Source organism: Psammomys obesus, unplaced genomic scaffold, assembly GCF_907164565.1.
Source record: "Psammomys obesus unplaced genomic scaffold, mPsaObe1.curated_primary_1811, whole genome shotgun sequence".
NCBI lineage: Eukaryota > Metazoa > Chordata > Mammalia > Rodentia > Muridae > Psammomys > Psammomys obesus.
In genome coordinates this window covers 3113339-3128880 of record NW_026585685.1, presented here as the reverse complement: position 1 = coordinate 3128880, position 15542 = coordinate 3113339, and the positions used below count along the sequence as shown (strand labels likewise).

Here is a 15542-nt window from a genome sequence, read left to right as displayed (position 1 = left end):
GCCTGCGCTACCTCGGACGCCCCTTTGCCCAGGCTGGCCTTTGGAGTGCGCCCCTGGTTGCGCGTGCCGAGGCGGAGGCCGGGGAATGACGGCGTGTCGGAGGGAGCGGGTGGCTGGACGCGCCGTGCAGGGCAGGACGCGATCGGGGTCCCCGCCAGTGCTCGGGGTCACCTGGCCGGGCTTCGGGCACCCGGACGGAGCTGGCTTGTGTTTCTCCCTTCGCTTATAAAACCGCAGCCCCGGAGGCCTGGGGGGGCGCGGCCCGCTGCGCATCGCGGAGCGCAACAGGCAGGTAGGAGTTTACTTTCAAAAGCGCCGGGGCGGAGCGGAGAGGCGTGCAGCCAGTCCCAGCCGGAGGAGGAGTCCCTGTCCCGGGCAACCTCGCCGCGCCCGCCGGGGCAGCGTTTGCCACCGGTAGGGACTTAGTTCATCCCGCAGCCATTGAACTGGCCCCCTCGCAACGCGCCCAGGGGAGTGCGAAGCTTTATAAAAATTTAAAAGCGTCTTGGTGGTAGCAGCAGGAGAGGGGCGGAGCCGCAGCCTGGCGGCTCCGTGATGAGCAAGGGGAAACTCGGAGCAGGACGATCTCCGTGTTCACGTCTCCGAACCGGGTGTGATGCCGAGACCGCGAAGGTGAGCTCCTCCTGGAGAGATGTCAGGGCTCTTCATCGTGACGGTTGTGTGGCTGGCGCGTGCGTTTTGATAAAACCCACTTGAGAGGTCTGTGGTCAAGATGCGTGGGTTCCAACAGGCTAATTCTAAAAGCTAGCAAGCTGTGAAGGCCGGTGTCTTCGCTGACATGTTTATGTTTTACAGGGTTTGCTGAAAATACTGTAAGTTGTCTCACCAATCCACGATGCTAATTAGCCTTCTCCTTCCAGTGGGTGTGTTGACTATCCAACTCTTAGGCTCTGGGCGTGAGACAGCAGAAACGGTCTGCACCGAGGAAGGCGTAATTAGCCATTTTATGTAACCACTAATTAGAGTTTTTAGAATTGAATTAAATCAGTGTGATAGAGATGGGACTTTGATGTGTGGGAGGAAACTGTTTTATTCTACATTTCAAAGACGTATCCAGGAGCATTTAGCATTTCCGAAGGTTGGTGGCTCCCAGGACGATTAGCCAAAACACCCAGTGTGACGTTTTAGGGTTGGCCCTGCTGACAGTGTGTCTTGGTGGCAACTTAATTTGTAAGTAAAATGAGAGGGTTGTGAGAGTGTCTTTTTTTTTTGAGACTGCCTGCCAAGTCTCTTTTTTGTTTGTTTGTTTGTTTGGTTTTTTTTTTGTCTTATTTATTGAGCAACAGGACCAAACCATACAGGAAACTAAAAAAGTTTTCTTACCAGGCAACAATTTTGTGACATCGTCTGTGGAAGAATTAATGTGTCAAGTGTGGCAAGTCTGCTTTAGTTTATCCCCCTCATGTACACCTAAAGCCGCACCTTCCTCTGTGGCTGCTATAATTTGGGTTGAACAGGCGCTCACCATGCTGATGAAGAGTCAGAGGTCTCATTTGGACTGGAGGCTGCTCCAGATTAATTTCCTTTCTCCTTAAAGGTCCCCCCAACCCCCTCGAGTGAGCCTATGAGTAGGAGTTGAACTGCAGGATTCTTTGTAAGGTTATGTGTGGTTTGGAACAATTCACTATTGTTGCCTGCTGCCTCTCTAAGTAAACAAACAATTCTGGTAATTGCTACATAGCTTTCAACTTTCCGTGGCTCCCTGAAATCTCCTAAAAGTCAAACCCTTACTGGGGCACTTGCTTGTGTGTGTGTTAGTTTGTGTGTGTGTGACCTTGTTTCCTTAACTGTGCCCTAGCATTCTACTTTGTCTCCCTTAAAGACTTGTTCCAGAGACTGAGATATTTCAGGTAAGTGATGTCAGGCTTAACGCACAGTAAGCACTTGATGGTAGACTGTAACTGCCATTATTTCAGGGGCGTGAACTAACTGTGGCCAGCCCCTCTCCTGCAGGGATGTGATTGCTCTGCCACTTTCCATAAGGAGGACAAGATTCTGTGGCTGTGGCTGGACTCTGTTTTTTGCTAATCTAGGTCCTCCTGGAGACAGAAGAAGAGCTGCCCTTATCCTCTGCCACTGTGTCTCCACTCCTGCCCCTCCAAATGCCAGTTAGAGCACCAGACCTGGCACCATGGGATATGTGCTGTGCATGTTTCTGAAACTTCAAAACCTACTAGGGGACAAGGGTTTGCTTGAAAAGAAATATCCATCATAGATACAGTAACCAATCCGTATCCGACTGCCAGGGATGTTCCAGAGGTAACTAATGACTCAAGCAGGTGGCAGTTAGTCCGGGAATGTGAGATGAACTAGTTGGTAAGCCAGGTAAAATGAGGCTGACATTTTCTTTCCTGATGAATGAACAGTGGTCCATAGTCATACATTTTGAAGAACTCTGTCACTGGAAGAGGATCATTGGTTTGTCACAGGTGCCTGAGGTCTGCAGAGCCTCATGTCACAGATTTGGATAATGTTTTATGATTTACAGGTGTGAGCTCAGCAAAGTGTCTTACACACTTTGTCATACTCTCTGCACCATTCTTCCTAACCGGAGACCCTCCAAATAAAGCCACATCTGCTCTTCTCTGGACCCCTTGTACAGAAGCGTTCTACTTTCCCAGGCAGAGCCCCTTTAATTAATAGCTCTGGGGAGAGCTATTGATGTTCTTATAACTTCTTTTTCATAAAGGTTAGCTTATATTACCAGGTCATTATCATAACCTGTTATTTCCCATATATATATATATTATATTATATATATAATATATATATTACATATATTATATATATATTTTTTCTGAACACTGTTTTTCTCTCAAGTAGTAGTCATATATTTTATTGGAGTAAATGTGAGTTTAGGGGAAGATTCTGCTTAGGGTCACTGTCTTTCACCTTGTTTTAGTACAGGGTGAAGGGGGAGATTCATTGCATGCTGTAAGATGCTATCTTGTTCCCCAGGCTCTGTGGTTTGCTGTACTCCGGTCCAGACTGGAGCAGGATGCTCCGGGCACGCCCTGAAACAATGATACTGGTCTTCCCTGAGCACAGCTGGGCTGTATGTTCTGTTGCTGAGTAAGCTACCCTGTGAACCAGCGGTACAGCTTTGTTCTGGATAGTTCTGAAGTTGTTGGGTTTTGGATTTTGTTTTGTTTTTTTCTACCCTGTGTAAGCTTTCTTCTGCGGTGAAGGCTTGCCTCTGTGTCCTGAGATTGGCACACATTTCGTTCATCCATTCAGCAAAGGTTTATTAGGTGCCTCTTGTTTGCCAGCTGCCAGGGAGACAGTAAGGAACATGGTCCCTGCACCCCAGGAGCCTCTTCAGGAGCCTGATGGTCACTGCTCACAGAAGTGAATGTGTGGCCTGGACGAGCTCTCAGGAGAGTGCAGGTGGTAGGTCGTCTAGATGTGGATTGAAGAGTCAGCAAGGTCTCTCCAAAGAAGTATGTTTAAACTGAGAGGGATTAGCCAAAATGGTGTGCGTGGAAAGAATGAGTCCCAGCAGATACACTAGGCTCAGGTCAGGTCCCGAGGGTGGAAAGAACCAGGGCCCAGAGGAGTTGGACTGACCAGACTGTTGATCAAATGAAAGAGTCTGTTTTAAAGTTCAGGGGATGCCATGAAAGGATTTGGAGAAGGAGATTAGATTAGCCTGGCTGCTGCCCAGCCTGGACCAAACACAGTACAGGTCCTGTCAGGGGCCAGTATGATAGACAGCTGCAGGTTCTAGGATTTCCTGTATTCACTTCTGCTGTATTTCATCCTGGCCACAGCAGCAGTTCATGAGCTCGCTACCCAGGGAAACTGATTTCTTTTCCTTACTTTATTGTCTTTGCTGATAAAGGTGTCCCTCCTGGCCCTGTCCTGAGTGTTGTTAATTCCTCTGTGTGTACATCCTTACAGAGATAAGCACTGGGATTTGTGTCTTTGTGAACTCATGGTAGCCCTTACCTGAGGCCAAGCCCTTTCTGGACGGAGTTCACTCTGCCTTTTACTGGTTTACTTCCTGACTCCTCACTTAGATCTGAGGTGAGGCAAGAGTTGGTAACCATGGTGAAAGCAGAGCAACCTAGGAGGACCAGGCTCTGTGTGAGCCAGGGCAGGTGAGGAAACCTGGAGCTGTTTTCTAGGTTGGCTCTCTATCACTGTGAGCTGGGAGAGGATGGGGGAGGACCTGAGGACATGGTGGTGGGATGTGTGGATGAGCGGGAAAGAGCACATCACAGAGTGGTTCCATCCACCGGACAGGAGGACAGCATCACTGCCAGAGGGAAGACTAAGCCAGGACCTACAAGAGAGGCTGTGGCTAAGAGCTGAATGAGTGGGAAAGGAGCATTTGGCTGGACTTTTCAGGAAGTGTTTGGTTCCCGTTGTGTTCATAATACTTGGGGGAGGGGCTTATTGCTCCTCATGCTAAGGGGTTTATCCCCAGAGATGGAGAAGAATAAGGGAGGATGTGCCCTGAGCATTATGAGATAACTTGACAGGGGGATGGGTGAAGGAGCGTCAGAGTGCCATCAAGCTAGAAGCTGGATACTGGCAAAGCTTGACTAGGGCAGATGGAGTGCCCCGTTGATGCCGTCTTCCTAGCATTGCTGAGCAGGGTTTAGTGGCTACTCATTAAATATGGAGGTAAATCAATTCAGTAAGAAGGGCCTGGGAAGAAAAGGGTAAGGATGTGATGTCAAGGATTTGAGTCAAGGCAACGGAGGGAGAAGAATGGAGGATTTGGTGGCAGCAAAGAGGGAGGGAGGGATTGCAAACATAGCTTTCCCCCTTTGGTGAGTATAGGCTGGAACTGTGGGATAGAACCTGGGCAAAGGTAGTTGATAGAGTTAGGAAAAGGCTTTTGGGAGGGCTGTTGGGAGCTGTGATTTCCATTGAGGGACATGCCTGGAGTTGCCTTAATGGATGCTACACATTTTGATGGGGACAAAGAATGATGACCTTCAGCCAAAGCAGAAGGAAATGAAATTGGGTCATACTGGAGGTTTTACCTCAGAAGACTTTTTAAATCCTCACAATAACCTTGGGAAGGGAATATTAACGGTGACCATTTTTCTGTGGGACAGAGCAGAAGTGCCTGCCCTGAGGTAAAACCTATAGGAAGTACAGAAACAGACTCAGGGGTGGTATGCTGGGTTGAGGCTACCTTTCTCTAAGATACTCCTCAATAAAAATTGGTGAGAAGTCAAAAATTAGAGAAGAATGGGGAGCCAGCTTTCTGCTAGAAGGCAGAAACAAGCGTAAGGATGAGAGGAGTTAATTATGAATCTAGAGAAGAATGCTCAGTTTTCTGAAGAAGGTGCCAAGGCTTGGAATCGGCAGGTCAACACAGAGTCGGGCTAGGGGCTATCAGGAAAGAAGATTGTCTCAGGCTAGGCTCCACGTCCTGGCTGTACCTCCTATAGCTGGTTGTCTGGCAGCCAGAAGGCCAGTGAGAAATGAGTCCAGCCCAGAGCAGAAAGGAAGGGGGACTCTAACACTGCTGAAAGTTCGCTGAATGGCTGGTGAAAAGCCTGGGACACAGGAGAAGGAGAAAAGGCTGGACCTGCTTAATCCAGGGGCTGAGCTGATGTTTTGAGAGATGCCTGTTTGGTTTCATGTTTAGTCTTTACAATCACTCCCTTCCTCTCAAACAGGCTGCTTGACTTTCTTTTTTTTTTAATTTATTTTTCAATTATATATTATTTTACACCCCAATCATAGCCCCCTCCTCTACTCCCGGTCTGAACCACCCACTCTTATTTTTACCCAGTGCATCTGGTGCCCGTGCTGCGTGCTGGCACCACCGTCGGCTCATACAGGCATCAAAGTGCTCCTGGTGCTCACGTGTTATAGATGGGGCTTCAAAGAGATTGCATCGTTTGACTGAGGTCCCACAGCTACGAAGCGAGTCAAGTCTGTGTGCGTGTATAGCTTCATCCTGGGAAATGGTGGCTGAGCACACTGAGACTCAGGAAGGCAAGGAAGGGGCTGATCACAGCTGGCTGAGCTTCCTAGGTTTTGGTTCTTGATGGCAGACGGCTGTTAAGTAATAACGTGATATGGAACAAGAGGACCAAGTGTCGGAAGAGACTGCTACAAGTGGCATAAAAATGGGAAAGTAGCCACAGGCAGGGCCAGAGAAAGCAGTTCGCTCTGTCATTGCTCTGTGTACGACCCTAGCTCTCCTGAGCAGCCTCTCCTGGCTGCATACAAACATGGTTGTGAAGTGGATGAATCAGTGCAGTGAGCAGGGCTTGGGGAAGGAGTGCAAGGCTCTGGCCTTTGGATTTAAGGCCATAAGTATCATTTCTTACAAATATGTGCTAGTTAGGGGGTTGGCTAAACTCTAAGATAAACTCTAAGATAAATTCCTAGTGAAATCATGAGCTGAGACATCTAGGACAGAGCAGGTTCTCTGTGGAAACGACCTTCTCCTCCACCTGGGAAGTGACAGATACCACGTCTACGCTGTAACTGTGTGCAGATGAGACTTCCGGGCCCACTTGGTGTTCCCAGTTTGAAATTTCTCCCCATGTAGCTGTTGCTGAGGTCTGGGAGCCTGAACCTCCTCCCACTTCAGGCAGGAGTATGGCCTTTGTTTTCCTTCACACTTACCTCACTGTCTCTGTTTGTAGTCTTAGCCTCCAGGACAACTGCAGGGTGGGGGGGAACCGTGTTGGGCCCTAGATCAGCCTTGGGAGAGGGGTGCAGGAAGAGGCAGAACTTAGGTCCGACTTTCTCGGGGTGAAGGCTGAGCAAGCGGAGGCTCAGGAATGTACTTGGGAGTGTTTCTAATTTGTTTTTATTGCAGAGCAGTTTTTGAGGGAAGTGGGAAAGGACCTGGGACCTTGTAACTCATAAATCACCTTTGCTGATGTCCTAGCACAGCCCCTTCCATACGTGATTGTACATCATTGTAACGGTTATATGGATTTGCTTGCTGGCTACCTGCAATCTCGTATCCTGCTTGTTAATATCTCAGTTCTTTATAGTTGTCATTTTATACAGAGATGTGGTCTTTTCTTTGACTGACCGAATCATATTTTGCTCCAGCTATTCCTTGGCTTGGGGAGGTATTTACATTGCCTCTAGCTTTTTATTTTCCTAGGCAGCAAGGCAATAGTGGTGGTTGTTGATTTTTAATTATCTAAGATAAATTTCTAGGAGTTTGGGTTCTCAAAGAAACTAAGGAAAAAAACTTTAATTGACTTTTGGAAATGATGGCCAAATTGCTGAATAAGTGATTTCCCTGAGAGTTGTTTTTATAACTGACAGTTGCAGGTGGGGTAGACATTTGTCTGGGCGTCGGTGTGAGAGGCAGTTAGTTTTACAGCCAAAGCCATGAAGGTGCCCAGGTCTCTCTCAAACTTTCTTCCTGCTGTTGTGATGTGGGGTCCAGCTTGCTGGACACCCCGCTTGCCTTTCAGATACCAGAAAAGCCTGTTCCTGGATGACTGGTGCATTTGGAGGTTCAGGTTTTATGTTGACCACAAATTCCGTAACAGGGACCCCAGAGGAAAGTTGGCTGTTCTCGGTCTTTGATTGACTCTGAGGATTGATCTCTCCTTTTTCTCCCCTTTCCAGAGTCCTGTTGAAGAGCAGCGTCTCTGTGTCCCACGAGGCTTTCCGAGCTAGTAGGTGAGACTGCGCGGGAGAACAGTGCCTGCTCCTTCGTCAGAGGAAGCTCGCCATTGCTATGGATACCGAATCCACATATTCTGGATATTCCTACTACTCAAGCCATTCAAAAAAATCTCACAGGCAAGGGTACGTACATGACCCACCAGTCCACCCTTGTAAGTGGGAATGCCTGTAGGTCGGTAGGGCTTCCTGTTAAGAGAACCAGTTCTTCAGCGGCCAGCCTGAAGGCTCAGGATGCTGAGGGTTCGATCTGCTGGTGCGTGAGAAGCCAAGCTGTAAGGCGGTTGGCATGCTCGGGGGAGTCACTACACTGCCAATTTACATTTTATAGCTGTCATTAGAGTTGATGGCCTTAATTTCTCACGATTGGTTTTAAATTAAAGTTTCCCGGGCAGTGGAAATGCTTCTCATTTCTAAGTACTTCTTATGGATGTCAGTTCTCTCAGAGCTTTACCAGTTCTGTAAGTGAAAGTTAAAAAGCCAATGTTAATTTGTTGCTTCACCCAAAGATGCTGACTCACAGGCATCTTCCCCAAGAGCATCTCAAACATAAATGCGCACGCGTGCACGCACACAGGTGTGACTGGCCTGGCATCTGATCTCTCTTTGACTAGTCTTCAAAGTGAGAAAGCCCTCTGTGGGCTCTGAAAACAATGTCCTGAGTCTTGGGGCCAAATTCTCCTTCCTCTGCTGAATGAAGACGCCTGCATTGCTACTCAGAGCATCACGTGCATTCTGACCTGCAGAATGGTTGCCGAGTGGGGGAGTGTGTGTGCATGTGTGTGTGTGTGTGTGTGTGTACATGGATGAATGGATGAGCAAACAGGTTAGTGACGAAACGGTCGTCCGTGCTATGCAGGGTAAGAATGCAACTGTGAGATGTGTCTTGTAGAGCCTGTGAAGGCTGAATGAAATGTGCATGGAAAATGATTAACTCAGCCCACGGTAGGTGGTCCCTCTCCCTCGCTAATAGCTGTGTCACTGCTATTTATGGCCTTGCTATTTCAGCACCTTTGTTTGAAGGTGACAATTGATCCCAGCTCAGCCTCCCAACTGTGGCCACAGCTGTGTGCTGTGTGGAAATGGTGACTGTCCCCGTGTTTGCTCTTCCCAATGAGCAGATCACCATAATCTGTGCCCAGAATAAGATGTACGTTCCATGGATCCAGTGTGAACGGCCACACCTGGAAAGCAGCCTGCAAGTGTTTTCCAAGATGCCATGTGTGACATCTTCAGAGAAGGGGCTCTTGGCAGTGGTGACTTAGGGATGGGGAATTAGCCACTTAAACTGTTTCTCTCTACTAATTAGCATCTTGTAGTTTTTTAAAAAGTGAATGGAAGCCACATAAAGGGGCAGAGGCCTTTAGTCCTAGCACTTAGTGGGCAGAGGCAAGCAGATATTTGTGAGTTGGAGGCAAGCCTGGTGTGCATAGCAGGTAGAAAGTTCCAGGCCAGGCAGATAGGGCTACACAGTGAGATTCTGTCTTAAAAGAGATGATAATAATAAAGTGAACGGAATAAAAATATAAAGCTTTTCAAAGATAATGCTCATGAGGCTCCATTATGTTAAGGGAATGGACCTCTGGGCATTTTTTGTTTGTTTGTTTTTTCTTTTGCTTTATTTTCTAAACATTTCTGCATTGTTTGTGTGCTGTGCTAGAGCCCAGCTTGCCTTTCCAGTGGGGACCCAAGACACTTGGTTTGGGTGCTTCGAGGGCAGGGAAGGAGAAGGCCTCTAGTGACACTACAGCCCAGATCCGGAGAAAGCCCTGTTTTAAAAAATAATCACAGATTTTTGATCAGTGGACAAACTTAACAGATTTATTATAAAACACTAGAAACAGCTGTTCCCAAATACCTGCTTTTGGGACCTAACTGGAAAAAGCAGCTGGCCTACAGAGTGTCACAGACTTCCTCTTCCATACAGTATGAATGGGAATTTGGGGTTCCTTTGGGGGTTGGGGGGTGAGTAGGAGAGGGTGGCTTTAGAATGGAGCCAGCCTTGGTTTCTTTTGTCTGCAAGCCCACCAAGACTTGCACACTTCAAGGCCCATTGCTGCTTGCTGCTGCTCCCTAGGCCTCCTGGGGACCCAGAAATGGATTCTCTAGTGCTGTTATGGGAACTGTAAGAGACTATAACTTTCAATTAAAATGACATGCAGAACGCTTAGTTCTTTTCTTGATCCCTTGTGGAAAGTACTTGGCAAATGTAAGTTGGAGCTGAGGCTTTTAATCAATTGATCAAGGAACGCTGCAGAGCGCCTACTGGGAGGAGGGCTGTCTGGCACTCCAGCTGGCTCCCAGTTGATCAGGGACTATTGTTGAGTGCCCATTCCAAGTGAGTGAGTGAGGGGTTTGAGCTTAGGGCTGAGTAAGTGCGTTTAGTGGCTCTATGAAGCCCTCTCCCCTACTGTTGCATTGAATTGTCTGAGGGAGGACCACAGAGGTCATAAGGAACTATGGAGCAATGGTTGTAATCCACTCACAGTGGAATGCTCAGCCAAGGCAAGGACAGTGTCCAGCAGCAAAGGAGCCCTCCACAGTCATGGGAGCCAGCTGCCTCGGGCATTTCTTGTCCCAGGAGTGCCCCGTGACAGCCTTCTCTGCTTGATGATTTGTGGGGAGTTTAAATGGAGGAGTAGGAAAAGAAAGGGACCTGGTCTTTTGGTAATTTTAGTGCAGCTCCAACTCAGAAAGGAATAATGAAGTGCCTGATGACACTGATTGTCTTGGAGGATTGGCTACTGTCCAAGCCGTTTTCAGACAAAGCGGTCACTAATGCCTGTGGTCTCCAGAGAAAGTCCAGTTTGCTCTGTTGAGAGAGTGTATAGACTGCAGCCAACCTCATCTAGCCTTTTGGTTTCCCATGTCAACAGCCACTGAAAGCATTAAGCGCCATTTGGGGAGTACCTGCAAGGTCCCGTATGGCCAGCTTCTCCCATGCTCACAACAGTCCCGGAATAGTGGAAGTTGAGAACTCTGCTTCATAGGTGGTGGAACTGAGGCACAGAGAGGAACGTGCTTACCAGACATTGCCAGGCCAGTAGAATCCCTCGTCAAGTTTCAGGCTTGTTGGTTCTTCGGAAGGAACGGGCACCTTTAAAGGAAAATGTGACTAATACGCTCTAAAATGAATTGTTCTAAAGGGCCTCCCTGGCAGTGGAGGATTCCAGAGACCCAGAGCCTGTTCGTTCCACGCCCAGCAGGCCCAGCAGTCCATAGGCAGTAGACAGGTCGTGAGTGGGTGGGGGTAGAGGAGGGAAGGGAGGAGTAACCGGTGGGATGGCTTTCCCCATTTAGAAACAGACAAGCAACAGAACAGGAGGAAATAGCCTTCCCAGGAAATGCTGACTGTAAGTAGGGACAGTGTGGGAATCTCAGGCTTTCTGGCTGGAGTGTGTGTGTGTGTGTGTGTGTGTGTGTGTGTGTGTGTGTATGCGTGTATGCGTGTATGCGCCCGCGAGCGTGCGGCTGGGGAGGGGGGTTTACAGCAGCTCCCCAGGGCTCGGCCAGAGAATTGTCTAAACGATGATGCATTTACCTGGGCACATGGTTGCCTCTTGCGTGCTGCCACTTGCTCTCTCCACCCTCTCACTAATGTGTGCATGCGGACACACTTATCTTTGCACAGACAGGCTTATCTTTATTCCTCTGGACCCAGGAAGCAGGAAGACAGATTCAGAGATAAAGACAGAGATTCCTGTGGTCGATGAAGCCGCCCAGAAAGGGCCCTCAGGTGATCCTTACGACTTGGGCAGTTAAATCTTGAGTATCCCGATGTTCCATGTATTGGTTTATTAACTGTTTACTCTCCCCGGAGTCTTACTTCTACACTCCTAGACACATCTTCATCGTTGGGGAACCCTCTCCTAGGATAATGGGCAGCGACAGATAGAGGCCCCTTAAACTTAGCCATCCCTGGCTAGCCTCAAATCCTGTATGTCAGCCAGGGACACAGGTATGTGCCATTAGGTCTGGTCTATGTGGTGTCAGGGATTGAACCCGACCAAGCCTCAGTAATGCTGGGCAAACACTGGGCTGACTGAGCTGCGTCTCCACTCCCCTGTTCCTGCCTCTCCAGCTTCAGGGATGAGTGTTTAGGTACGTTCCGCAGTGAAATGGCCTCTTGGAGGTTTGCAATTCTGCAAACTAGAAAGCACTGCATGGATGATGAACAGTGTTTTTCTTGGACATCACTGTTAAGTCCTGGCTCGGCTTGGAGACCTGCCCAGAGCAGTAACTAACAGCAGTGATTTCTGTAACTGCCATGCGCTGTGTCTCACTCCCTTCTATGGTGAGGCAGTTCCAAGGAGCAGCTCACTTGGCACCGTGCTGGTGGAGCCTCACTGGGTACCTCGCTGGGTAGGCCTCAGTCAGGACTGCGTGCTGCTCTTCATCTATGCAATACTCAGAATAAAAGGTGGATTTTCGTTTATGCGGGTACGTCTGTGTGAGTGTCTTCAGGTGCCTGTGGAACCCAGGAGCTGGAGTTACAGGTGTCTGCCAGCCTCTGGATGTGGGTGCTGGGAACAGAACTCAGATCCTCTGAGAGAGCAGTCAGTGCTCTTAACTGCCAAGCCATCTCTCCAGCCCCACTATTTTAATAAAGACTGTGTGTTATGGTGCTACACAGCTGAACACTCACAATTTTGATCCCCTGCCACTCACAAGGCTTCGTACACAGACTCAGACTTCTAAGTAGGAATTCCCACAGCCTCCCCAGAAACAAGGGGTGGGCGAGTCTTCAGGAATGGTTCTTGGGGTCACCTGCATCCTGATGGCCTGGTGTGCTGGTGAGAAAGTGTAGATTCCTGTTGTCTCCCTTCCAGACAAATTCCCCCGAGGGCAGGACCACCCACTCTCTGCACTCCTGGTGGTTTGTCTGCACAAGGGGTCTGAGACATGAGAATACTGGTGGCAGCTGCAAAGATGAAATGTTCTTTGGGCTCCTCGATAAAACGTTCTTACCCTGGTTTTACCTTGTGTGTTATCCAGGGAGTCCTGAGACGAAGCTGCTTAGAGGCTCTCATCTCAGTGCTTTTGCATCCTTTCAGAATCCAGCTGGGTGGTCCAGGGGTCTCAGACCTGGTTGGTTTCCACCTGCTTTCCGCCTGGTGATGTTCAGGAATCAGAAACTGGCGCGAATCGAAAAGGATTTGGTTTCAGTGGTCTTCGCTGTCACAGGATTTGACCTGTGGGATTTTTCAGTAGAGAGCCAGGTTAGATAAGCATGTGACTAGCAAGAGAGTGGCAAATGGAATAACAGGAGGGGGGAGTGGAAAAGGGCAGGATCATTCCCCCCGGGGCCATCCAGCTGGCTGCAGGTGGGTCCCGCTGGATTAGCAGTTCTGGATTTAGCCTAAAATTCACTCTGAAGCTTGACCAAGCTGGGAGCAGGAATCTCCCACTGTTTACCATTGCACACAGAGAATGCATTTTGGGGTGCTGGTTAGACAGCCCCGAGCACAGAAGCAAGACTGTCCACAGTCACAGCTGGCGGTGACTTCCAATATCAGCTTCAAAGGCCCATTTCCTAACCCCAGCAGTGTGACTGTCTAGCCGTGTAAAGAGCGGGGCTAGGAATAGTTTACTTTATAAAATATCCCAATTTTAGATATTAGAAAGAGGAAAGGGACCAGTGTAGGAGGGGGAAATATGGAAAAAGGGGGAAAGATGATCAAAGTATGTTATCTTCGTGTATGAAAAGTGTTATAGTAAAATCTTATTGTTTCATGTTATTCTGTATGCTATTTAAAAAAAAAAAAAAACTAATTGCTCCTCATAGTGGCTTTGAATAGAAATGGTGGCAACAGATTTGGCTCCAGTTCCCATTCTTCTCCTTACCACAACTTTTGGAAGGCACTTAAACACTCTGGCCTCAGTGTTCTCATCTGTGAGCTAGGGCAGTAATACAGGCTTAAGTCATTTGTTAGAACTGAGTGGCACTAGCATAGTCAAGCACCTAGCCAAGTGCTGTGTGAAGGAGACAGGGGAGGGGAAATCGGCATCATTCTCTGATTATTTGACTATCTGCCTGGTTGCCTGGCTCAAACTACGCACAGCTAGCCATAACACATCTATTTCTAGTTAGTCGGCGAAGAATGGAGCTATTGTCACTGGAAACCCTTTGTTTCTTGAAGGAATGAACCACTTGCTTATCCAAGGGAGGGATACCCAGGATGGGAGGAGTATTGCAGTAGCTCTGCCAAGTGGTCATTTTGTTTTAGGAGTTTTTGTTGTTGTGTGTTTGCTAAGTAGCAGGCTAGTAGGAGATAGATCTGAAGTGGGGAAGAGGGTTTGGTGGTGTGTTCATGGCTCTTTTCTGTCATGTGGCATCATCATGGCCCCATTTCATTTCCCACATAGGGAAAACTGAGGTCAAGTAACGTGTGCAAAGTCACACATCTAATATTCGGATGGAGAACTGACTGGCTCTACATACAAAATGGGAAACCTTGGGCAAGAACACAGGTGGCTATGGGAAAGACGGATGTCAAGTCGCTTGTGGCACAGGAGGCCAAGGAAACACAGGGACTTTGATGCCACTTTACTGCTGATTGACCAGCTTGTGACCTCTAGGGCTTTGCCACTGTGGCTGATTCCTTTTGTAGTTTTAAGACTCAACAGCAGGGTGTCCTCCCTCTGTCTCTGGAAGACCACCCACAAAGTTCCTGTGGCGTGAAAGCCTGCTTTTTCTTAGGCAGCCTGAAGACGCACACCCCTGGCTCATTTGTTTCACCTTTGTTTTTGTGGGTATTTTTGAGCTCAGCCAAAACCTACAGGAATGACTTGTCCTGTTCAATTTGTAAGAATGAAAAGTCAATGATCCTCTGTCCTGTTTTAGGATTTCCTTTCTTTTCTTTTTATCCCAAAGTGTAGGTGGCATCATGTCCCAAATTTTTTTTTTCTCTTTTTCTTTTCTTTTTTGCCAGATCAAAGTTTGGGTATGATGCTGTGTTCTTCCAGTAAAAGACGTTCCTAAGTAGTTTAGGCAAATGATAACCAAATCAACGGAGTAGTAATTATTACAATGAAATGTGCCCCCATCCAGGGTCCTTCTAAAATTAGCCTCTGATAAAATTTGATCACTGTTGATGGAGGAATGGCAGGCTTTGTTTCTGGTGTTGAACTGGCAGAAAGACAACACTAAATAACGAGTTCAAGGTAGCCTTTCCTTGCAGGTTGTGGAGATGGATGGGTATCAGTGCCCTGTATAGGGTAGGGTCAGGTATAAGCCTAGAACTTTCCTCAACTCAAAATAAATTTTTTTTTTTTTTTTTTTTTTTTTTTTTTTTTGTGAGGCTAGAGAATAATTAACCTGACGTAACTCTGATATCTGATGATTGGATTATTTCTCCTCAGGGAAAGAACAAGAGAAAGACACAAATCACCACGGAATAAAGATGGCAGAGGGTCAGAAAAGTCCGTCACTATCCAGGCTCCCACTGGAGAGCCCCTGCTGGCAAATGACTCTGCCCGCACAGGCACTGAGGAAGTTCAGGTAAGGATCAAAGGCACCCCTGCAAGCCTGCTGCTACTCAGCCTGGCTCCTCTCGGCAAACGTTTTCCTAAGCCTTGTTGCAGTAAGTTCTCTTGGGTTTTTAACCTTTATTTTTCTAGCATTTTAATGAGTTTATCGACTTCTCTGGCTTGCCTGTTGGTCTAAGGACAGCGTGTCCTACCATTGAACGGCTGGTCCTTCTGAAGTCTGATTGGTCGGCCTCCTTTGAATGATGTTGGAAAGAAGCCAGCTTGGCTGATGACAGGTCAGAAGAAGGAAAAATTGCAATCCCTGGAGACTCATTCCAAAATGGAATAGGATGGCAGAGGGCAGGAACCTCCCTCTCAAAACAAACAAACAAACAAACAAACAAACAAACAAACAAACAAACAAA

At 47.9% G+C, this 15542-nt stretch overlaps 1 protein-coding gene across 5 annotated transcripts in view; it reads left to right on the top strand.

Moving 5' to 3' along the window:
- The window catches only part of Vangl1 (VANGL planar cell polarity protein 1), a 50427-nt gene that overhangs the window by 320 nt on the left and 34565 nt on the right, over positions 1-15542 (top strand). For 4 of the 5 annotated variants that reach the window (XM_055628510.1, XM_055628500.1, XM_055628490.1 and 1 more), the window contains exons 1-3: positions 394-633; positions 7591-7773; positions 15010-15148. In XM_055628510.1, the coding sequence (XP_055484485.1) occupies positions 7703-7773; positions 15010-15148 (210 nt within the window). In that variant the 5' untranslated portion in view covers positions 394-633; positions 7591-7702. Of the gene's footprint in view, positions 1-393; positions 634-7590; positions 7774-15009; positions 15149-15542 lie in introns of those variants that run through there. The other variant, XM_055628480.1, reaches the window with a different exon arrangement.